Source organism: Rhamphochromis sp. 'chilingali' (assembly GCF_963969265.1).
Source record: "Rhamphochromis sp. 'chilingali' genome assembly, chromosome: 1".
In the NCBI taxonomy this organism is placed as follows: Eukaryota; Metazoa; Chordata; class Actinopteri; order Cichliformes; family Cichlidae; genus Rhamphochromis; species Rhamphochromis sp. 'chilingali'.
Window position 1 is genome coordinate 5,741,754 of NC_137929.1, and position 23,968 is coordinate 5,765,721.

Sequence of the window (23,968 nt, forward strand, 5' to 3'; positions counted from 1 at the left end):
CACCATTGGGTACATTAGGTATGACAGTGACACTCTTGTTTCTATTGGTTTACAATGTACTCACAATTCGAAGGTTTTAACTCCGGATCCGAGCTGGCCGAGTGAGATCTCGAGGGAGAACAAAGGGAAGCGGCGGCGGCCTAGAGGGAAGCGAGCCGGCGTCAGGAACAGGCTGAGAGCTCGTGCACACCGCACACCTCTGCCTAGCATCCTGCTCGCCAACGTCCAGTCACTGGAGAACAAGCTTGACGACCTCAGGGCCAGGATAAAGTTCCAGAGAGACATTCGGGACTGCAATCTCCTCTGCTTCACCGAGACATGGCTGAACCCAGAGGTGCCGGACCACGCCATCCAGCCGGCCGAGTTCTTCTCGGTTCACCGCATGGACAGGACACGGGACTCGGGGAAGTCAAGGGGAGGCGGCGTGTGTTTAATGGTGAACAACAACTGGTGCAACAGTGCGAACGTTGTTCCTCTCACACGCTCCTGCACACCAAATCTGGAACTACTGTCCATCATGTGTCGTCCTTTTTATCTACCTCGGGAATTTACATCGGTCATCGTAAGTGCCGTTTATATTCCACCACAAGCGGACACGGTCACCGCCTTATGCGAGCTGCATGAGGCACTCACACAGCACCAGACACAACACCGGGACGCTGCGCTTATTGTGACGGGGGACTTTAATAGCGCCAACCTCAAACGCGCAGCGCCGAACTTTTATCAACACATCACCTGCCCCACCAGGGGTGAAAGGACACTGGACCACTGCTACACTACGGTCAAGGACGGCTACAAGGCACAATCCCGCCCCCCGTTTGGCAAATCTGATCACACCGCCATCTTCCTCATGCCAAAATACAAACAAAGGCTGAAACAGGAAGTTCCGGTTCAGAGGAAGGTCGCGCGCTGGACGGATCAATCGGTGGCCGCGTTACAGGACGCACTCGATGACGCAGACTGGGGCATGTTCAGAAACAACTCCGACGATGACGTCAACGTGTTTACGGAAGCGGTTGTGGGATTCATCGGGAAACTAGCGGATGATACCGTGGAGACAAAGACTATCACAACGTTTCCCAACCAGAAGCCGTTGGTGGATAAAACCATCCGCGACGCTCTGAGATCCCGCACCGCTGCCTACAACACGGGACTCATGACGGGGGACATGGACCCGTACAAAGCCGCGTCATATAACGTGCGGAGGGCGGTGAAAGAGGCGAAGCAGCGCTACGGGAGGAAACTAGAGTCACAACTCCAACAGAGTGACTCTAGGAGCCTGTGGCGGGGACTAAGGACAATAACGGACTATAAAGCACCAACAACCGGTATGACGAACGCGGCCGTGACTCTGGCAGACGAGCTGAACACTTTCTATGCTCGCTTCGAGGCTGCAGCTAAGGTCTCCAACAATGCTTGTGTTAGCGGCGCTAACGGCTGCAGACAGGAAGATACTGCCAGCACCGGAAACGTGCTCGTCATCTCCGAGCATGAAGTAAGGAGAGCCTTCAAGAGAGTGAACACCAGGAAAGCAGCAGGACCAGACGGCATCCCAGGTCGTATCCTCAGAGACTGCGCATACCAGCTAGCTCCTGTGTTCACTGAGATATTCAACATCTCTTTATCTCAGTCGGTGATCCCCACATGCTTCAAAGAGTCCATCATTGTTCCTGTCCCGAAGAAACCCCACCCTGCTTCTCTCAATGACTATCGCCCTGTAGCCCTCACCTCAGTAGTGATGAAGTGCTTTGAACGCCTGGTCAGAGACTTCATCATTTCTTCACTACCAGACACACTGGACCCACTACAGTTCGCTTACCGTCCAAATCGTTCCACAGACGATGCCATCTCTCATCTCCTCCACACATCACTCACTCACTTGGACACTAGAAGGGGGAATTATGTTAAAATGCTCTTCATAGACTACAGCTCTGCATTTAACACCATAATTCCCTCCACACTCACCACCAAGCTGGAGCATCTGGGACTCAGCTCATCTATGTGTCAGTGGATCTCCAACTTCCTAACTGGCAGACCACAGGCAGTAAGGATGGGCGGACATGTCTCAGCCTCCACCACTCTCAGCACTGGAGCCCCCCAGGGGTGTGTTCTGAGCCCCCTGCTGTACTCTTTGTACACATATGACTGTGTGGCCACTACCAGCTCCACCACCATCATCAAGTTTGCTGACGACACCGTCGTGGTGGGCCTGATCTCTGATAACAACGAAACGGCCTACCTGAAGGAGATTAGGAATCTGGAGAACTGGTGCCAGAGGAACAACCTCCTTCTAAACGTCAGTAAGACAAAGGAGCTGATAGTGGACTTCAGCACTAAGCAGGAGAGGAACTACCAGACCCCCGTCATCAACGAGTGCCCAGTGGAGAGAGTGGACAGCTTCAAATACCTCGGAGTTCACATCACGCAGGACCTGTCATGGTCCTGTCACATCAACACCGTGGTGAAAAAGGCCCGACAGCGTCTCTACCACCTCAGACGCTTGAGAGACTTCCAACTGCCCTCCAAGGTGCTCAGGAACTTTTACTCGTGCACCATAGAGAGCATCCTGGCGGGAAACATCTTAACCTGGTTCGGGAACAGCACCATGCAGGACAGACGAGCTCTACAGAGGGTTGTGCGGTCAGCTGAGCGCACCATCCGCTCCGAGCTCCCTGACCTGCACTCAATCTACAGCAGGCGGTGCTGGACTAAGGCCAGGAAGATCGTGAAGGACCTCAGCCATCCCAACAACAGACTGTTCTCTCTGTTGAGGTCAGGAAAGCGATTCCGCTCCCTGAAGACCAACACAGAGAGACTGAGGAGGAGCTTCTTCCCGCAGGCGATACGGTCTCTCAATCACACCACCACACAGTACTGACCCACACATACAGTTCTTACACACACTGGACTTTCTGGACTTTGGTTTTGCACAACACTGGTCACTATATTCTTCATTTCCGGTTAATACTTGTACAGCTGCTGTTATTGTGTATATATTTATTTATATTTAGATTTCTTCATACATTCTTATATAGTTCTATATTGTGTATTGTGTATTTTGTTGTACAGTTATTTTATTTTCAACTTTAATTTATATATTTTATCTTATTCTTCCCAGTTAAATTTACCCTTCATTCTAATTTGTGTTGTACAGTTATTTCATTTTTAACCTTAATTTATATTTTATTCCTTCCTAGTTAAATTTACCCTTTTTAATTTTTCATATTTATTTCCTATCTTATTCATAGCCTTTTCCTTTTTTGTTTTCTTTAGGTCACGAGCAGTTGTCCAAGCATTTCACTACATATCGTACTGTGTATGACTGTGTACGTGACAAATAAAATTTGAATTTGAATTTCATGGCCTTGCCATATTGGTCCATTTGATTGATCTTTATTATAATTATGAATTTATTTTATTTTCAGTTGCAAACGGGACAGACATAACTGTGGGATAGGACAGGGGGAAAGAATGAAAGAAAGAGGGGGAGAGAAAGAAAGAAAACCAAAGGGGAGAAGAGACGGTGAGAAGGGGGGGAAGAGAGAAAAAAAACAAACAAAAAACAAACAAAAAAACTCCTGGGTCACCTGTATGGAGAAAAAAAAAAACAGGGGAGACAGCAAACAACAAAGAGCAACATAATAATAGAAAAAAAAAGCACCATCACAATAAACTAGCTAGCAGTAGATATCAGTAGATACTAAATAATAAACGATATTGTGCAACACTCAAGATAGACAGCGCACAGTGTGCTTTGAGGCAGCAGCCAAGAAAGCTGTAGTCCGCGTCTGTGAATACCCATGTGTACACCTGTGTGCATACCTGTGTGGATCAGCATGCTTGCATTCCAAAGGTTTCTCCATGTAATGATCTGCTAGAGGGTGTGGGGGGGCCACAGCCCTGTCCTTTATGGTATCAAGCAGGTATGGAGGAGATCAAAACTCCAGACATCCAGAGGCCCCCAGAACACAAGAGACCAAGGAAGACCCACAGAGGGGCAGCCGCGCCACTGTCCCAGAAAGAGCTGAGGAGAGTCCCAGATGAGGGCTCACTCAGCAGCCGCGGAGCAGAAGCCAGGGGGAGTTGCAGTGACGCGCCCGTGAGCTCCGCCGGCAGCCAGCTGTGCCTGAGTGACCGAGCCCCAGGCCGAGAGGCCGGGGGCACCCCACCTCTGAAATGGCCCGAGCGAGCTCCAATAAGCGGCCGCCAAGGAGTGAGCCGGTGTGTACCCGGACGCCCACCCCCAGATACAAAGAACCACCAACACACCGACACCCGAGGGAGTCTGCCACCGGCAGGGGAAGTGGGGTGATAACTGTGGTGTGATAACTGTGTCTGATAGAATGAAGAGTAGACTGATATATGAAATATTCCTTTATTGGGTGAGAAAATCAGACCATGTCATAACTGCTTTAAGTCACACAGAATAGATATCAGAGCCTTAAACAGGCTGACTTCTGCTAAATGGGTCAAACTGGGCAGAAAGTCTACAAACACATAACATCCTTATAGAATATGATGTAACACTATAGATCAACTTAGCTCAGAAAATATAAAGCATATAAACAGTTACAGCAATATGATGCAACAAACACAGCAGCTACTGATCCAAAATACTCAAAGCTTCATAGAACTGAAACCAACATTTATTTTTAGCTCCATCCTGCTGCTGATACAGACTTTAGGTTTCTGAACATTAAACTTGTTGCTGCCTTTCATAGTGTGTAACTTGAAGGCCCTGAGTACTTTCTCCCACACTGAAAACACTGGGATGATCACATTATTTGAACATTACCTAATAAGACTGATTCATCAGGGCTGCAATGCCTCACAGATGATGTGCAGCAGTGGCTCCCTCAGTCTGTCCTCACTCTGGACACTTGCAGTCGTCACACATGGAAATCAAATGTGTGATAAGCTGCAGGATTCAAACACAAGTGTAACTTATAAACACATGTTCATACTTTTATTCCACAATCAGAGAGAAAGAAACAGAGAGAGAGTGCAGGACAGACAGACAGGTGACAGTCTCAGGTGTACACACTGCTACACAACAGCAGCAGAGAAGCAGGATTTAGTGTTTGTGTTATTACGAGTGTAAACAAGAAGAGTTCCAGATGGTGCAGTGGACACATGTGTGACTGCTGTGATTGAAGCATCTTTCTTTCAGCTTAACGAGTGAACCGTCAGCTCGTTCAAACACACGTTAAAGTGCGTTTGGCTCGACACCACCGAACAGAGGCAGCAATATAACACAGCTAACATTAACAGTGCAGTGAATCCTGCTTGTGCCGTGATGTTCAGGACTGCAAACCGAGCAGCATCACTGACTTTCAGCTTGTTGTGTTTGTGGATATATGACTGACTTTAATTATCCACAAAATCATCACATTCTCTGTCAGATTAAGGTCGACTATTGAACGGCGTATATTTTAAAGGCTTTAAAACCAAGTTAACGCTGAAAGTACAAACATCACTAATGTCACATAACTCTGCCGACAAGGCATAGCTATGGCTATGAAATGCTCTTTGTGTATCACTTCTTCATTATGAAAGATGTCATTAATGCACTAGTAATGTCTCATCTGGAGTATTGTTCAATCATTTGGTCAGCAGCTAATAAGACAGATCTTAACAGACTTCAGTTAGTCCAGAATAAGGCGTCCAGATTAGTGTGAAGATGTTCATACTATACTAATATTGATAAAATGCATAATAACCTTTCTTGGCTTCCTGTACAGGCTAAAATATTCTATGGCTTACTTGTAGTTCTAAAGAAAGCAATTCTGTTAAACACACCACATTTATTCTGCTCAGCTGCAGTATCCAGATGAAATACATCATCATATTACACAGTTTTCAACAAGCTGCAATTTAGTAAATGCTCGAGTTAAAAGTAACGTTTTGTAAAACTGTTACATTTAGAGCAACTTTTAAGTGGAATAAGTTGCCTTAAAAAATTAGAGAATTATTCAAAACTTCAATGAACACTTAAAAGCCGATTTACAGAGCTTTTAGTTGTTGTAAATATTGTAAGACATGATTTGTTTTTGAAATTTGTGTAATGTGCCTCAATGTTATTGATATTATTATTTTTATTATTGATTGCTTATATTTGAACAATTGTGAAACCTCACTGTGGATGTAAGAGTGAAATTATGTGGATATCTTGAATCCACTTTATTGTGTAATATTTTATGTGAGTATTTGACGGAAGACGAGTAACATCTGTTGTGGAAGCTAACGGGGTTCCTTTAGAATAAACAAACATAGGATTTATTATCACTGAATAATTCTGTATAAATCTATACAAATTATAGAAATATGTAATAGGAAACAACAAAATAATCTAAATTATAAAATAGTGTGTGTGTGTGTGTGTGTGTGTGTGTGTATGATTTTAGTGTTTGAACAGTCATGAATTATCTTTAACAGCAGGTTGGATGTAATGTGTTAGAACTACCAGCAGGTGGGGATAAGAGACCTTTAAGGTGTTTGGTGCCACGCTCCACCTTCAGGTTTAAAACTAGTGTTAATGGAGTTTGAAGGTTGAGTTTGTTCCACGACTGCATTTCACTCACTGCCTCTGTTTGTATCTCTGTCACTGCAGGACCAACATGGAGCCAGAAGTCAGCGCTCTCAGGAGGCCGACAAACCTCACAGAAGAAAGGGAGAGAAAAAACACACCTGTGACGAGTGTGGGAAGGGTTTTACTGTGAGGGCTAAACTAAAACAGCATCAGGTCATCCACACTGGAGAGAGACCGTTCAGCTGTGACTTGTGTGGAAAGTCTTTTTCCTGGAAGGGTTCCCTAAAAAAACACCAACTCATCCACAGTGGAGTTAAAGCGTACAGCTGTGATCAGTGTGGCAGAGCTTTTACTCACAGTAGCCACTTACAGAGGCATCTAGTTACCCACTCTGGAATTAAGGCATACAGCTGTGATCAGTGTGGCAGAGCTTTTACTCACAGTAGCAGCTTACAGAGTCATCTAGTTACCCACTCTGGAATTAAGCCATACAGCTGTGACATCTGTGGAAAAACTTTCAGCCAGAGAGGGTACCGAAATACACACCTACGCATTCACACCAGACATGATGTGTACTGCTGTGAACAGTGTGGCAAAGAGTTTACAACAGACGCACACTTACAACAACACATGTTTACCCACACTGAGGAGAGACCTTATCAATGTGACCTGTGTGAGAAGACTTTTAAATCTCCACATTACCTGAGACAACACCAACAGATCCACACCAGAAAGAGACTCTACAAGTGCAGCTACTGTGAGGTATGTATTTATATTGTTATCTTGTCATTTTAGCCTGACTGTTTGGAACAACTCTGCTCATTAAACTGTGTTAGCATGTTAGCAATTCTACTGCATGGAAAAGCAGCTCTGAGTGATTATTCAGATTTTCCTTTCAGTTATGATTTTAGTATTACTGTAGTATTATGGTGGTAGTATTGTAGTTATTGCAGCCCAGTAAACTGAGTGTGTTAACTGAAACAGTCAAATGTAGTTGGACGTCTGCAGAGATGCTCTTTATTTCAGGCGACGTTCAGGATACAAATGTTGAAGGACTGACTTACACTGTCTTTGTGTCTTTGTTTAGAAGCAGAGCGACACAGATGGATCCAGTTCTCAACCCTGTCATCACTGTGGTGGTGGGAAAGACTTTCATTGTGACCTCTGTGGAAAAACTTTCAGTCAGCAAAAGACCCTAAAAGTACATCAACGTAGACACACTGGAGACAAACTGAAATACTGCAAAGAATGTGGGAGAAGCTTCACCACACCAAGAGATTTAAAACGACATGAACTGATTCACAGTGGGGTTAAAAAGCACCTCTGTGATCAGTGTGGGTCATCCTTCACCACTGCAGGTCAGCTTAAAACACACAAAGGAGTCCACACAGGAGAGAAACCACACAAGTGCAGACACTGTGAGAGAAGCTTCTCACAGTCAGGTAATCGTAACATTCATGAACGTGCACACATGGAAGGAAACTACAGCTGTGACCAGTGTGACAAGAGCTTCAGGAATCTCAGTTCATACTCTGCACACAAACGATCCCACGTTACTAATAAACTGTTTCACTGTTACCAATGTGCCCAAACATTCACCTCATTGTCTGCTCTGTGCAAACATCAGCACGATCACTCAGGGCTGAAATCACTCCCATCACTGGATCACAGTGAATCTGAAGACACAGAAAGATCCTCTGGTTTCTGTGTCAGACTCAAAAAGCTTGAGATCAGGCTCCACAGAGTTCAGATAGAATCATTTAAACTTGTGTTGAACTGAACTGGTTGCTGGGCTGAACTTCTACATAATACAGATCTACATGGGATCTTCTTTTCTGTTTTACTGAGTCAGTTTTGTCCTTTTTTCTCTGTCCTGGTTTTGCTCGTCTGTAAATGATTGAAACTCAGTCAAACAGTTCATTGTTCTCCAGCAAAACGTTTTGGAAACTCATGTTTAACCTTTAAAACTCTGACATGTTTTAGCACACAAGGCTTCATCGGGGAGTTCACTCATGATTGGACCATGAGAACAAAGGTTTTTAGTTCTTTCAAAGAGAGTCTTGGAGATGTTTGATGTTTCTGTTTTTCTGAAACCACCTGAAAGAAAAACTATTTTTCTTGCTTTATGTAGTGTGGAAGTTTTTAATGTTTCTTCATCTGTGATGTTCTTGAATGTGTTCACGTGAAGATGGTACAAATAAACTGTCCTTTCAGCTTTAGCTCCTAATTTATTCATTATTTATGGATGTAGCACAGCAGCCGTCTCTTGATTAACACATGGAGGGCTCGGGATCTGATGGTGTCGTCTCCCTAATTTGCCCACTCAGTAAATCTCACTCATGGCCAAGAAATTGAAATAAACCTTGTTTCCCTGCTGGATAGTGATCCACTGTAACTCTGCTCCTCCTTCCTGTTTAGGATTTCTGTGGCTGAAGTAAAATTCCCTCCATCCATCACTTATCCCAGCTAACCCAAAGTGAAATAAAGTTTTGCTGGTCTTAAAAAAGCATTACAATAATGGGCATTACCAATGCAAACTGAATGATACAGAAGATGAAAGAAGAGACTTTGATCAGTTAATAAAGCTCATGATCTTGATTCATTGTGGCTGCTACACAGATACTTCTGGGTCACTTCTCTCAGTTAGGAACCTTCCTCACCAAACTGACTGTTGGACCACACCCCTGGTTTCATGAGAAATTGTTTCAGCCATGATTTCTCTTCCTGTATTTCAGAGTAAAGACTGAAGTGACAAATGGAAGCATGTTTAAAAAACACAATGTGAGAGAGACGTTGAGGTCCTTAGAAGTTACCCTGGGTTTTTCTGTCACCCTGCTAGATGTTAGACACCTTGTTATTGGACTGATTTCTACTGCTGGACTACTCCTGCGGAGAGTAACAATACTCTTACTAATTAGCTCCCTTTCACACCTTTGGGGATATTTATTTCTGTGTTTGCAGCGCTGTGAGCCAGAACAGCGAGAGAAAAATCTGCAACAGCGACGAGCCGAATGCTTACGTGAATCGCAGCAGCTGCACATGTGCTACGCTGAATTAGAGGATATCTTTGCTCTGGATTTCTATTTCTACTTTTTCATTTCTATATGATTCTTCTTGCATCTAAACAAAGATGATTCAATTTGCTAAATGTTGATGGCTCTTCGTGCTCAGGTGTAAATGAGACGTAATATTTGCTCTTGGTTTGGTTCTCCTGTACAGAACCTTGCAGTACAACAGAAACCTAAAAACATTATTTGTAGTTGTTATTCTTAGTTGTTCTGCTGCCTAAATACCACAGGGTCTGATTATGAAGTTATTGAGCTGCACATACTTTACGACCTGCTTAACTTCGAGGTCACAGCGTCTGTAGAGCAGCTGGAACATAATGAAGTCTACAAGGTTAAAGTTTTCTCTTCAGTTATTGTTCTTTCTGCTGCTTGGTTTGATGGATCTGAGAGCTTTTGTTTTTATTATTGTTATTATAATTATCATTAATATTTTACTCTCTAGAAGCTTTAAAATAGTGTTTGTGTTTGAAAAAATTGATTTAAGAATTGAACAGAAACATCTGTCCTTCTGAAAATCGCCCAAAGGCACGGAGACAAAGTCAAAGGATGCAACCTGTAACTTTCTCTTCCTTCATGTCAGGACCATCATCCATGATTTATATAAAGTGCATATAGCAACAGTAGCACTTTAGTTTGGACTTTATGATTTCTGTAACTGGAAAATATTATTTTGTTTAAAGACAGAAGTGACCACATAGTTGCAACATCAAAGGGAAATATTAATTAATTAGCATCAAGTATATTTGTTGCTTAAGCGTTTGCACTATAACTTAAGTAGTATTATAACTTTTAAGGAAGGAAAGATTTCAGATATTTAGTTCACTGTTTCAGTTATTTTATATGAAATTAAAACATTTACGTTGGTCAAATATGATGCTCTAAATCAAATAAAAGTTTGAAAATAAATGATGTTTTTTTAAATGCTGCAACAAATGTTCACAAAAAGTAACTATAATTAAAACCAGTTAAACAAAATCAAATGTTTGAATCATGCTTAACCAAATGCCAGGCTGGAGAGCTGAACCTAAAGTATACGTAGAAAGATTTCAACATGTGAGCAGTTTTTAATGTTTTTATCACATATAAATGTCACAGCAGTGGGTCCTGGTGAGGGTGATGGAGCTCATGACTCTCCCCTTTATAGTGACGGAGGAGACTGGCGTGGGGGAAGCGTGTAGTGGAGGAAGCCGAGGAGAGAGCTGGTTTCTGGCTACAAAGACGGCGTCAAACCAGAAAAGATTGCTCGTGGTCAAATGTCAAAGGAGCTTGCAAAGAAAAGCGTCTGGACTTCTTTAAGTAACTTGAAGACGTTTCACCTCTCATCCGAGAAGCTTCTTCAGTTCTAAGGTCAAATGGTGGAGAGTCCCAGATTTAAACCTAGTGGGAGCTTCCCCCCACAGAGGGACAAAAGGACCCCCTGATGATCCTCTAATCGCCTGAGCCAAGGTGTGAAACTGGGTGTGGGTCACAATCAGCCAGAGTTTCGGGTGGGTTCATTGTGAAACCTGGCCCCACCTTATCATGCGAATTCCTGAGATCAGATGGCCCAGGATGTGAGTGGACGTTAAGGCGTCTGGGAAGGGATCTCAAAACTGGATTATAGATGGCAGAGAGTTGGTGTCGTAAACCCCCGCCTCTGTTCAAAGATGGTCGCTCACAGTGGACATAGATGGCTTCTTTCACTCCTCTTTCAAACCATCTGTCCTCTCTGTCCAAAATGTGAACATTGGCATCCTCGAAAGAGTGTCCTTTATCCTTAAGATGCAGATGGACTGCTGAGTCTTGTCCTGTGGAGGTGGCTCTTCTGTGTTGTGCCATGCGCTTGTGAAGTGGCTGTTTGGTCTCTCCAATGTAGAGGTCTGGGCATTCTTCGCTGCACTGTACAGCATACACCACATTGTTAAGTCTGTGTTTTGGCGTTTTATCTTTCGGGTGAACCAGTTTCTGTCTGAGCGTGTTGCTGGGTCTGAAATGCACCAGGATGTCATGCTTGGAGAAAACTCTCCTGAGTTTTTCTGATACTCCGGCTACATAGGGGATGGCAATGTTGTTGCGTCTGTCCTTCTTATCCTCCCTCGCTGGTGTCTGATCTTCTTTTCTGTGCCTCTTTGCTGACTTTAAAGTCAGCAAAGAGGCTCCTTTGACTACGATGACCTGGATGACTGAGAACCTTCACAAACACTTGTGGTCAAATAATGTGTCAATCACCTGTGAATCAAACTGTGTGTGGCTCAGTTCATGTCACAGTGTTGTTTAGTATATCTTCACTTGTCTCACTCTCCTTCTGTTCTGTCCATCAGGACGATCCTCAGCGCTTACACAGATCATCCATCGCTGTTGTAACTGTTGGCATGATGACATTGTATATAATTTCGATTATTTCTTTATCTTGTCAAGATCTATGTCATGATTGTAAATTGTTTAAGCTGTACATTACTGTTTGTTTTTTGTAGTCAACGTTTTGGTGCTTTGTGCTTTTATTTTGAAAGTCAAGTTCGCTTACAAGTTGCGCTAGAATAAAGGTTTTTAGTGGTTTTATTATGAAGGTTTTGTTATTATATAATAATGATAATAATAATATCAATAACATTGAGGCACATTGTGTGGAGGAGGTTCAGTCATATCCTGATCATCCAGACAGATTTGATGGTTTTTATCCTCAGCTGCTGTGTAGAAATGGTCTGACTGGTCGCTGTTACTGGGAGGTCGAGTGGAGAGGAAGCGTTTATATATCAGTGAGTTACAGAAGCATCAGAAGGAAAGGACACAGTGATGACTGTGTGTTTGGAAACAATGATCAGTCCTGGAGTCTGAGCTGCTCTGATGATGGTCCTCGTTATGTCTGGCACAATAACAGACAAACATCCATCTCCTCCTCCTCCTCCTCCTCCTCTGTCTCTAACAGAGCAGCAGTGTATGTGGACTGTCCTGCTGGCACTCTGTCCTTCTACAGAGTCTCCTCTGACACTCTGATCCACCTCCACACCTTCAACACCACATTCACTCAAACTCTTTATCCTGGGTTTTATGTCTGGTCTGGTTCCTCAGTGTCCCTGTGCTGAGTGGAGTGTAAAGAGTGTCTCCTGTTACAGAAACACTCTGACTGTTGAACAGATAGTTCAGTCTGTACATGTCTGTCTCTTTCACTCACAAACACGTTTTCAGATTCATGGATTCAATCAGTTGATGTTTGAAACTCTTCTAAATGATTCCTTGTAAACTTCTTCCTCTTCAGTCACAAACAAACAGGAAGTGATGTCACATGTGTTCCTGTCCACACAGCAGAATGAGTCTATTGCTGACAGTGATGTACAAACAGAGTGAGCATTTCTGAGGCCCAAAATAAACTGAGTAGTTCACTGAATGAACAATGGACTGTGAGCTCAGTTCCTTCATCATTAGTATGGATTATATATGTATATGTATTATATTAGTATCATATATATCAGGTGCTGCTGCTTTCAGTCATTGTGCAAATGTGCTGTTTGTAAGCTTGTAAAGCTGCAGTCAGCTGAGACTGAAGAAGTCACCTGATCAGTGAGCAAACGTTTCTGAAAACGTCCAGATGAACAGAATCAACCTTTTGGGATCAGCCAGCAATGCAGCATCATTGTTGTTCAGCTTCAGAGGTTTGCAGGAATGAACTGATGACCAGAAACAGCTGCAAAGTCCAAGAAAATACCAGCTGGAGTTCAGCTGCATTTGAAGAAGTCAAAGAAAAGTAAGGATGGCAAAGGGCGACGTTTTCTTCCAAAGAGCTGCAAACATGGTCGACGCCTCATTAGAAGAATCATCTGGACATTTGTGAGGAACTCTAACCAAGAAAGCAACGTCACACAGATCCAACAGACAGTTTCCATGACTGCAAGTGTTGAGTGGAAAAATGCTACATTGCATTATTGCATCCTCTCACCACAGGAGGCGCTGTTGGCACCACTGATTGCTGATCAGCTGTTCTCTGATGATCTGATTGATACTGTGAATAACGGGACTCACTGAACTCTGTGACACAGTGAAGATTACAGAGTTTAACTTCACCCTTTAAGACTGACCACAGAACCAAGTCCGCCAGAGCTTTTGTTATATTTTTACATGCTGTGGAGCCATTTGTGGGAGCATTTCAAGTTGCTATACATCAATACAACTGTTATAGCCCTAATTTTAATAATATGTATGCATTAAGTCCATAGTAACTACATAAACTGCAAAAAAAACCTCTGCTCATCCATCTCTGTGTGTATCAGGATACATTTGGTTCATAATACACAGAAAAATCAGAGTTATTACCTGTAATAAATGTGAAAGATTCCTGCAGTGATAACCAGGCAGGACTGAAACACATCCAAGCTGTCACCACGGTAACAGCACCGTCCATCCACAGGTGAGGGGAGGAGCAAAAAGAGGGACTTTGACCATTTTATACTAAAAACACTCAACTAATGTTTCTAATATGAAACAAATAAGCCCACATTAATGTGAGCGTTTATTAAATAATAATAATGATGATTTCCTCCTGATCTCATTTCCACAGCAGAGAAAACTGTGGTGTATATTGAGGTGGAGGGTGTGGTCTGTGGCTCAGGTGTAGAGTGAGGGTGGGGTGCACCACAGCAGCATGCTGGGACTGCTGAGGGTGGAGGAGGGAGTGATGATGACATCAGAGCTGCAGCACAGAGACCAGTGAACACACAGTCTGTTCATCTTTGCATAGATACAATATACAGCACAATATTGAATGACAGACACGCTGTGGGAGCTTCCACAGATACACTGACGTCAGCATCCAGAGTCCTCCTGCTGCTCCCCCCTCAGAGCCCCGTGATCAGCACCAACACATTCAGTTAGATGACAGAGTCCAGCTGCAGCTAGAATCAGCTCCCCTCTGTGAACAACAGCACAGCGTCAGTGTTTCACACTCAGTGAAAGGAGGAAACAGCAGAAGAACACCATGTGTGCTACGTTTCCCAGGACACACTACAAACTGCACAAATACAGAGCAGCACGTGGAAGGACCTGGAGCTGCATTTACAGAGCTGCAGACAGCGTGATGTCCTGTATGGACAGGTGGAAGGAACCAAGTCCTCAGCTGGAACACTCGTGTTTGTCCACAGACAGGAAACACAGCAGGAAACTTCCTCACAGAAGTGCAGCTCATGGATAACACACTTCCTGTCAGTCAGAATGAGGCTGCAGCCAAACACAGAAAGGTGTTTTTGTCCAGATGAGCCCAGAGAAGAAACACGAGTGTTCACAGACATCAGAAGCTCAGAGAGGTGAAACATGAGGTTGGAGTCCTCGTCAGCATCCAGAAGAGCTGCTGTGAAACCCTGAGTACTCATGACAGACTCTGATGGCACAAACACATCATGATTCAAACAGAAAGACAAACATGGAGCTCCTGATCCTCCTGCATGAGAACAAGCTGACATGAGCGCTGTGTCTGAGAGTGTCTCCCTGTCACAGTGACAATAACACAGCTGCTGCTCACAGTCATTAAACTGACCTGAGGTCAGCTGTGCTCCTTACATATGAACCATGTGACCTCACATCAGTGCTGTGGATGACTGTAGTCATAGAAGAGTAGAGCTGTAGCAGGTGGTGTGAGGAGGAGGTGGTGTATTGTAGTTAACGCAGTACTGAAACACTCCAGCAGAGGGCGCTGTTAAGTCCTTATTGTAACACAGTTACTGTGTGCAGTTAGACTTCATACATAATCTGCACTTATTTCCATCAGACATGCTGTCAGTAAATGATTGGTTTCTATTGATTCTACTTCCTGTTGACTCGTTTGATGACAGTGAAACAATCACAGCTGATTGTGTGATGATGTAAACTGTCACTGTTACATTCAGTGTGTGTGACATAATGTTAGTGCAGGCTGATAACAGCCTGGTTCTGTTAGAAACACATGAACGTGTCCATAGATCAGTGTGTGTTTAACATGAGAGCTTCAGCCCTGCTGATGTGTTAAATAAAGACATGCAGGAAAACTGATGAGACTCTGAAATAACTCTTTATATTTATAATGTAACTCTGCATCAAAAGAACAACAAAGGATCCCAGACAGGTTTCTGTGAACAAAGACCATTCTGATGTTTCTGTGTTTCTAACACTTTGACATTATTAGTAAACAGACTGCAGTGAGCAGCATTTATAAAGAGCTTCTATATAAAGATATGACAGCTGTTTGACAAGTTTATCACTCTGTGTTTGGACCTGATCAGTCCAGCTGTTTACTTGAAACATGTTCATTTACCTGTTCTGTTATATTCATGTTCTTGTCTCTGTTGAAAACACATTTTAATGTCCCTCAGATTTTTCTCCCAGATGAATAAATATAAAAATGACACAAACTGACTGCAGCTACTTTTTGTCCTTTCTGTCAAAAACCTTCATGTGACTCATGAGAGACACGTTTCAGCTGTTTGTGACAGATCAGAGGCCAACAAGTCATTTATAACACTTTCCATCATTGTTTAGCACAAACACATGTTGACACAGCAGCGGGGCCGCAGTGAGAGTCAGAGCGAGGAGATAAAAACTCCTGTTTGACCACAGCCTCAGTTTGTTCCTGCACTTCAAACACTTCCTGTTGTTGACTGGGTGGAGTCAGGAAGCCAGCGAGGCCCTGCAGGACTGAGCCTGCAGACTGGGACGTGCTCTGTGATGGAGATCAACAGCATCACTGACTGTTTCTGTGAGGACACCATCATCTCAGCAGGGCTGTTTCCCAACAACAAGCCCTGGACCATCAGAGACCTGAAGCTGCTGCTGAATGAAAGAAGAGGATCTTCAGGTCTGGAACAAGGACCAGCTGAGAGTGTTAATAACGTTACTAATGTTCAGCTACACTTTACTAGGTCACATCTGTGACACACGTCACTTAAATAATTTAATTATAATTTAAATAATGTCATTTTTAGGGAGCGTCGCAGAGAAGTGAGGCTGTTTCTTTGTTTTTGTCGAGTTTTGATTGAAGACATGTTTCCAGTCCGTTTTTTACTCGTTTGTTTTTTCATTAATAACTTTACATTATCACAGAGAACAAGAAGGCGCTTTGTTTGTCACATTCACCTTAGTTTCATTTTTAAACTCAACACTATCATATAGTGTTTAGGCTTAGAATAAATATACTAAGTGTAAAAAGCTTGTTCCAGGAGAAACAAACTTTAGTGAGTTCTGCAAAATGATTCCCACCATTGCACACTCTGTCAGCCTCCAGTGTGCCCTTTTTTTGTCCTTTAACTGAAGAAAGTCGGTAGTCAGAACATATGAGATAAGTGAGATCCTCATTTTGCCTGCTTATTTCAAGATACAACATTTTCACAAACTGCTGTAGGATAACCTTGCTATTTGTCTTTTCCAACACTTCTACATTCATCCATATTTCCTTGTCTGCTTCTTTCCAGGTGAAAAGTACCTGAAATGGGTGAAAGATTTTGTTTCCAAAAACAAAAGCATGTGCGTTCACCTGAAGAAGCCAAGTGGTGCTGACCTGTGGATAGAAGAGCTTGAGAACACCAAATACAACGGGGATGATGATGAAGTTAACGCCTGGGGAAAATTCTACCTTCCCGAGATTGTAAAAATGCAGGTTATTGGTGTGGTAAAGGGCACCTCATGTCCATGTGACGAGCTTGTGCTGATGACGCGTGAGGACAAAAAGCTGTACGGCTATGACGGAGAGGAGCTGCATCTGGTGGCTTCCAGTTTCCTGGAACTATGTGACAAAACGATAGAGTATCCAGCATCCAAGCGCTACTACAATGGAGAGGCCTTCAAAGATATGGTGAGAAGTTAGACTGCTAAGAATAAGACTGGGGATGCCTAGTGTTAGAGATCAATCACCTGAGCTTTTCTTTGTATTGTTGTGTGTTCTGTTTAGACTGAGGAGGACTGGAAAAAAGTTAAGATGAGTGATGTGGGGAGGAAACTGCAGGAAGAACATAAAAAGCTGGTAAATGAAACCCAGTCAGCGTTCGTCAGCCTAATATCATAGGTGGGTATTGGAGCTGAGTATCATCACTGATTTCTAGAACCTGTTCAATTCCAATTCACAAGGTCCCAATTAGATTCCATTTAATTCTTACTCAGAGAGTCAGAAACATTATAATTCTGATCATTTATCAGTACTGACACTTGTGAAACTTCATCAGAGGTGTGAGCATCACAGCAGATGCTTTTGTGTCAAAGTAACTGAGGATAAAACACAAAACCATGAAGCAGATTTTCCTGGCCTAGCTTTTTACAGTAGATAACCTTAAAAATATTATTCTGCAGTAGAACAAAAGCAGACGAGAACCACGACTCAACAAATGTACATTGGCTGATGCTGCTGAAGTGATTCAGAGGTTTTAATAAGAGGTTTTAATAGAGACACAGCAGAGCATTTTGCAGTTTCACTTAATTTGAAAAAATAAATAAAATTTGGTATTGAACAGCAGAAATGAGGCTGTCTTGTCGGAAGTCATTAAAAAAAAAATGGCTGTAAGCAACGGTAGACTGCTTCATAACAAGCAAGCGAATAATGCCAAAAACAGAGATTTGAGATGGGAAACGGTGTTCTTAAAGTACACTGAGAGAGGCAGAGAGCTGTGCTGTGTTGTTTTTCTGTGTGTGTTTTAATGGTGGTGGAAGCAAACCAGCAAAAGTAAGAGGGAATTCATGACAATGTTTATGTCAAGCGAAATGTGTCTTCTTTTGCTGCTGGTTTGGTTAGAGAGAGACAAAACGTGCAGCTTCAGGATCTGAGCAGCTTTCAGCACCAACGGCATCACAGCTCAGACTTGGATTCAGGATTAAGCCCTTTATGTTTGACTGTAGTGATTGTAGCTCTGTCCTTGTTATTAATCGCTTTAGTCAAACACAGCTATTGTTTGCTGGGATGTGTATATCCTTGACAGTTTGTATCTCAGAGTTATCAAAGACACTGTGGATAATCATCAAGAGATTGTTGTCCTCTTAATAATGACCTATTTGATTGTTTGTTTTTTCTTCTTCTTACAGATTCTGGTATTTGGCCAAAAGAGAGCTTCACAATTCTTGGCTTCACCTGTGGTAGAAAAATGACTAAAGTTATGCAACACTCTCTAAAATTAAAGCTATGCAACGCTTTAACATGAATGGCGAAGGAGTGCATCTCTTTCACTGTCTCTTCCTGTCCTCTTCTCAGTCTTTGTTGTGGCACCTCTGCTATGTGTTATAGAAAGCACTTGGAATCATGTTCAATACAAAAACACCAAACTCGTGGGATTGCCCTAGCAAGCAGTTGGTAAAAACTAATTAAAACTGATATATATCAGCTTCACTTTCTAGCTGCAAAAGCATGTTTCTGCAAAAGCATGCAGTTTCCTGTCAGCACTTTTTGGCACAGAGTGTACTCAGAGTTAGGCCTTTCTTATATAAAGCAATATAATCAGCATATAAACATTTAAGATGATAAATTTAAAGCTCAACAGTAACTGCTATAAATATTATAACTACACATGTAGTGCTTTTGCTTAAGTAAATTATAGTTGGGATCATAATAAGAAAACATGTGTTCTTGTTGTTTTTATTTTCTGTGTACCCTGGGTACAGACCAGTATAAACATGGGATTCTTCCCAATAAATGCTGTCTGATAATGCTTCATATTGCATTAAACACTAGATATGTAAGCAAACAAACAAAAACCCATAGAAGCCAGTTTTAATTATTAAATGTGACAATTACATGGAGATGGAAAGTAAACATGCTTATACACGTCTCTGTGATTACAGAAAATCCACACAGATGCTGTCAGAGCAGAGAATCTTTGATTTATCAGAATGATGAATGCAAATGATTTCATGAAATCTCACTCTTGTTCTGGGTTGTAAAATTCACCTGTCCAGTTAAACCGAATCCTTTGCAACACGGTTCTAAGAACCCTACCAACCTCATCCTCAGCTCTCTGCCTGTTGTCCTTTTCAGCTGAGTATTCATCCACATGTGTTTCAACTTCTCTCTCATTTTCAAGCAAATTGCTCAGGCTCTCAGCTTCAGCACAGTTACCATATGGCCACTCTCTGAGGTCTTCTGTGTTCAAGCCAAACAAATTCTTACATGATCTGCAAGGCTTCATTCTGGCACCATCACGGAGACAAAAAGCCTCACACCTGATATTTCCAGGTACTTCAATTGTTCCATCAAAGTAATCTTTCTGGACTGTGTTTGGATAATAGGTCATCACCGCACCAGATACATATTTATGCCATTTGCTAAGACAGGAGGCAGCAATCATAATTTTCCCAGCGTTAGGACCTTTGGTGGACATGGAGACTCCGCAGTACCTTTCTGATTTGTTGGTTTGGGATTTTTGAGAAATGCAGATGGTGGACGAGACGAAAGCTGTTTTTTTATTATTCTCTTCTAAGTCCAAGTCTGTGAGGAGATCTTGCAGACTCTGCTTTATTTGCTCTTCATTCTCTGAGTTATTTTGCAGGACGATCTGAAAACAGTTACAGATCTGGTCAAAGTGTTGCACCTGATTATATAGTTGTTTTTCATAGAAAGTTGATCAACATGTTTGTTTCGCTGCTTGACTTGTTTAACTATGCAGGACCATTGGATGCTTTTGGTTTAGACATTTTAAGATAGGGGGTGAAACAAGTCACAAAAATCTATTTAATTTTAAATCAATAAGCAAAAATCCATCTTTGTTCTCACTAATTTATAATTAAATTTGCTAATTGACCTTTTTTTTTTCTATTTTGCTATGCCGGGCTGTCAAAACACGCTGAATTTAGAGTCTTTGAGCTTAACAGATCCAGCAGCTACACAGTGACAGCATCATATACGCCTTGAAGACTGTAAGCATCTCCAATAATGAGTCTGTTAGACATTATTTAGAACTAACAAATTCTGAAGCAAGTCTCCAGCTCTCCTGCAGTCTCTGTGTTTGGTGGAGAAGTATAGCTAGAAGCATATGTTGAAGTATAAGGTACAGTATGGATTTTCTTTGGATTTCTCAGTAAAAAAGCACTTTGCATTATACTTTCCTAAAAACTGGAAGTTTGTCAGATTGACTGAAAATGTGAGAAGAGTTATCTTACCATGTCGAGCACACAGGAGAAGGGACTTCGCCTGGGAAGCTGAGTCGAATACAACTTTAAAGGCCTGGGATATCTTCTCATTAAAGAACCCAAAACAAAAGGATTAGGGAAGATTTCTTCTGGAGAAAAGGGGATGTTGTTGATTTTGCCCAGAAACAACATGCTGTGAAGGATCTGTTGAGTGAAAACATATTTGCTTATTGTTAGTAGTGATAAACAGGACTGTCTTAAAAGTGTCAAAGGTAACACACCTCATCCACCAAGTGTTGACTTCCCGGAGTCATGTAAGAGCCCCGAACCATCCTCTTGGTAATCTTGTAGGCATTAGTTTTGAACCTCCTTTGAGAAATTGTTGTCTTCTAAAATGATAATGATCGAGCAGTTAGGGATTTAAAGACACAGGAGATCTGATAACTTTGGCTACAGCAGAGTCTGCAGACATACCTATTTTGCTCTTGGTCGGCCTATTTTAAACATGAGAGAAAACATAGTTAGTGAAATGTTGATAACATACAATGACTATCATTGGTGGCTGAAAAGATGCCAGGTAACAAGTGAAAAGCTGCTACTTACCATCGCCACAGTCTAAGAATGAAACAGGAAACACTGAGCGAGTTGCCTCCATCTTAAAGCTGTTGATCATGTGATTTAAAGGAAAGCCACACCCAGCTCTTTCCTGGAATTTTACTCGACTGTAGAAAACTGCTCCATTTGCCCCGCCCACCCATGATCTTTAATATCTACCAAAAACAACCTTTTGGTTGTCAGTAACCAGTCGATCGTTTTCGCGATTAAAAAATGACTTTGTGCGGCGGCGTTCCCACCGCGAGCAGAACTCCGGCTCAAAAACCGCTGTTTTTGAACACTTTTATTTACTTAAGCATTTTAATGGGCTTACTTTGAAACAAAGTGCGATTGAATGATTATTGTTATGTGTTGCCTTGAATTCGGCTATGCTGTCTGTTAGACAGCTGTTTTCCTTTATTGTCGTTTTTGTATTGTTTGTAGCGAACGCTACTGGAATGTATAGATTAAGCTACGTAGCCAAGATAATTAATAATTTAACTGTTGTACATTGGTTGATGATGATTTGCATTGTTACATAGGCTTGCAGAAAAATATATTTGTTTACCGGTAAACTGAATCGAACTTGATGTGCTAATGGACGTTTTTCTGACCTACAGGTCAGGTTTTGTTCCCTCCCTTTGAATTAATCTTCTTCATATTGAAGTGGCGAGCCGGTAGGACCATTCTTTGTTTCCCCTCTTTCCCCCACTTAGCCGTCTTTGGATTACGGACATATTTCCCCATTTGTATGAAGCTGGACTCTAAGGAGGAATACCTTAAAAGTGAACTTTAAAAAGAAAAGGACCAAAAAGGACTTTTGCACAGAAAGATCACAGCATTGATTTATTATTTAATTGTGGGCATTTATGTTGTGTGTTGTGTTAATTATTTTGTTCCATTTCCCCTTTCCTCCATTTATTCAATATATTTTTGGTACAAGATATTGCAGTCTTTGGTCTCATCATTCACACCATCTAGGCTCCATAAAGAACTATTTCTTCTGCGCGTCAGTCAGTAAACTCATCCATTGAAATAAACTAGTCCTTAAATAACTTTGAGTTACACAGTGGCAAATGTAATAGAGAAAGACACAGGGCCACCTGAAATCTGTCGTCCTATCTGATTCAAAACCAACATGTAGGAGAATCTGGAATCTTTGATTTTGAGTTAAAAATAAAATATGGGTAAAATGCAGAAATGTTTTTACTAACATGTACTAACAGAGACTTGGAGGAGAGAGACCTAATGTTTAATAATCCACATTTCACTGTTTTACTCTTTGGTTCAGATGTGGATACTGTATTGTTCTTTCTTTGTGATTGTTTATGTTTAAGTTGTTTGTTGCTGGTTTTTAGTTTGTTTTTTGTCTGTTTGGGAGCTGACACAGTCTCTATGGAGATGGGTTTTTGGGGGGTAGCAGGAGGAGAGAAGCTGCAGAGAGGCGTGTAAGACTGCAACTCTGCTTCCTGGTCCCAACTCTGGATAGTCATATTTTGGGGGGTTTAATAAACTACTACTGCATGATGTAAAGCTGAAGTATTACACAGCTTTATGAACCTCCTGTTATCCTGGTAGACGAGTACAGCAACAAATCTTTTACTTGAACATCTTCTGGCTCCAATAAGCTTTGAAATGTGACCATGAAGTTAGAGACACACTGACTGAAACCCACAGCTGTGACTGTGGATCACATCCACACACAGTGTAGCTGCTGTCTCTGTGTGAGGTCTGTGTATATATGTACATATTTATGCTTATATTCATATTCTCTTATTCCCCTTTATTTGATATCCTAATTCTGTGCTGTGTAAAGATTTGTCGGTGTTCTGCTGCTACAAACTGGATTTCCTGGAGGATAAACATGAGGGATTCATAAAGTTCTATCTCTCTGTTAAAATCCCCCAAAATAAATGAAATGTGAATTTCAGGCAGACGTGTTTTTAAAAGAGTCTCTTTAATGGAAAAATGTGTTTTTAAAACCAGCCAATAGGAGCGTCTGTGGATATCAGCTGAGGCTGAACGCAGGAACACCATCACATATAAATACACAGAATTAAATCACTAGATAAAAGACGTCATTAAATAAGGATCGAATCAACATGTCAGAGGTCAAAGGTCAGTCAGAAGAGGTGTGGTTAAACACTGGCAGTGCAGTGACCTAATGCAGTTTGGTTACCGCCACGGGAAAAGCCCCGCCCCCTCTGAGCCTCCGCTGTGTCCTCAGCACATCCAGGAGCAGCAGGTCAGAGGGGGCGGGGCCATGTCAGGACTTATTTTAAGTAAAATTTAAAGTGGAGCGACGGCAGGAGTCACACAGCAGTAACCAGCTCTGTCTGCCAGGGTCAAAGGTCAAACAAGTCCTGCAGCTGACCCACACACAGACTTACACTGATCCACAGAGAGTGATGAATCCACACATCACTCGGCTGGAGGAAGCTGGGTTTTGTTAGATTATAATATTATTTTATGCCATGTTATACCCCTGATTAAAGATTGTGAATTATTATGTAGTTTTAGTTTGCATTATTCTCCTGAATTAGAAGAAGCTGATAACTATTGCATTAGTTAAACTGATGTGCATTATATTAAACTGTTGACTTATTGTGAATGAATGATATTGTTTTATGATGCATTATACTGCTGAGTTATAAGAAATACTGTTTGCAGAAAGTCATCGCCTTATTTGTCTGATTAGAAGAGAACATGCTGGAGTTTAAATGAAAGCAGTCAG

The 23,968-nt window shown here is 42.0% G+C and overlaps 2 protein-coding genes and 1 long non-coding RNA gene across 3 annotated transcripts in view; 2 read left to right on the plus strand and 1 right to left on the minus strand.

The window, feature by feature from the left end:
• The window catches only part of LOC308397249 (uncharacterized protein), a 30,731-nt gene extending 21,983 nt beyond the window's left edge, over positions 1–8,748 (plus strand). Inside the window, exons 3-5 of the mRNA XM_080883068.1 lie at positions 74–4,221; positions 6,611–7,291; positions 7,617–8,748. Coding sequence (XP_080739194.1) covers positions 74–2,878 — 2,805 coding nt within the window. The 3' untranslated portion in view covers positions 2,879–4,221; positions 6,611–7,291; positions 7,617–8,748. The remainder of the gene's footprint in view (positions 1–73; positions 4,222–6,610; positions 7,292–7,616) is intronic.
• An 8,261-nt stretch (positions 8,749–17,009) lies between these two features.
• On the plus strand, positions 17,010–18,892 carry LOC308399005 (uncharacterized protein). Its single transcript, XM_080885924.1, has 3 exons — positions 17,010–17,386; positions 17,483–17,596; positions 18,604–18,892. Exons 1-2 carry the CDS (start codon positions 17,057–17,059, stop codon positions 17,594–17,596), a joined length of 444 nt encoding a protein of 147 aa, XP_080742050.1. The 5' UTR covers positions 17,010–17,056; the 3' UTR covers positions 18,604–18,892.
• Positions 18,893–18,981: 89 nt separating this feature from the next.
• LOC308399330 lies at positions 18,982–22,740 on the minus strand. Its single transcript, XR_013972127.1, has 4 exons — positions 21,115–22,740; positions 20,922–21,029; positions 20,671–20,844; positions 18,982–20,066 (listed from the first exon to the last, which is right to left on the minus strand). It is a non-coding gene; the product is annotated as an uncharacterized lncRNA (long non-coding RNA).
• Between the last annotated feature and the right edge of the window lie 1,228 nt (positions 22,741–23,968).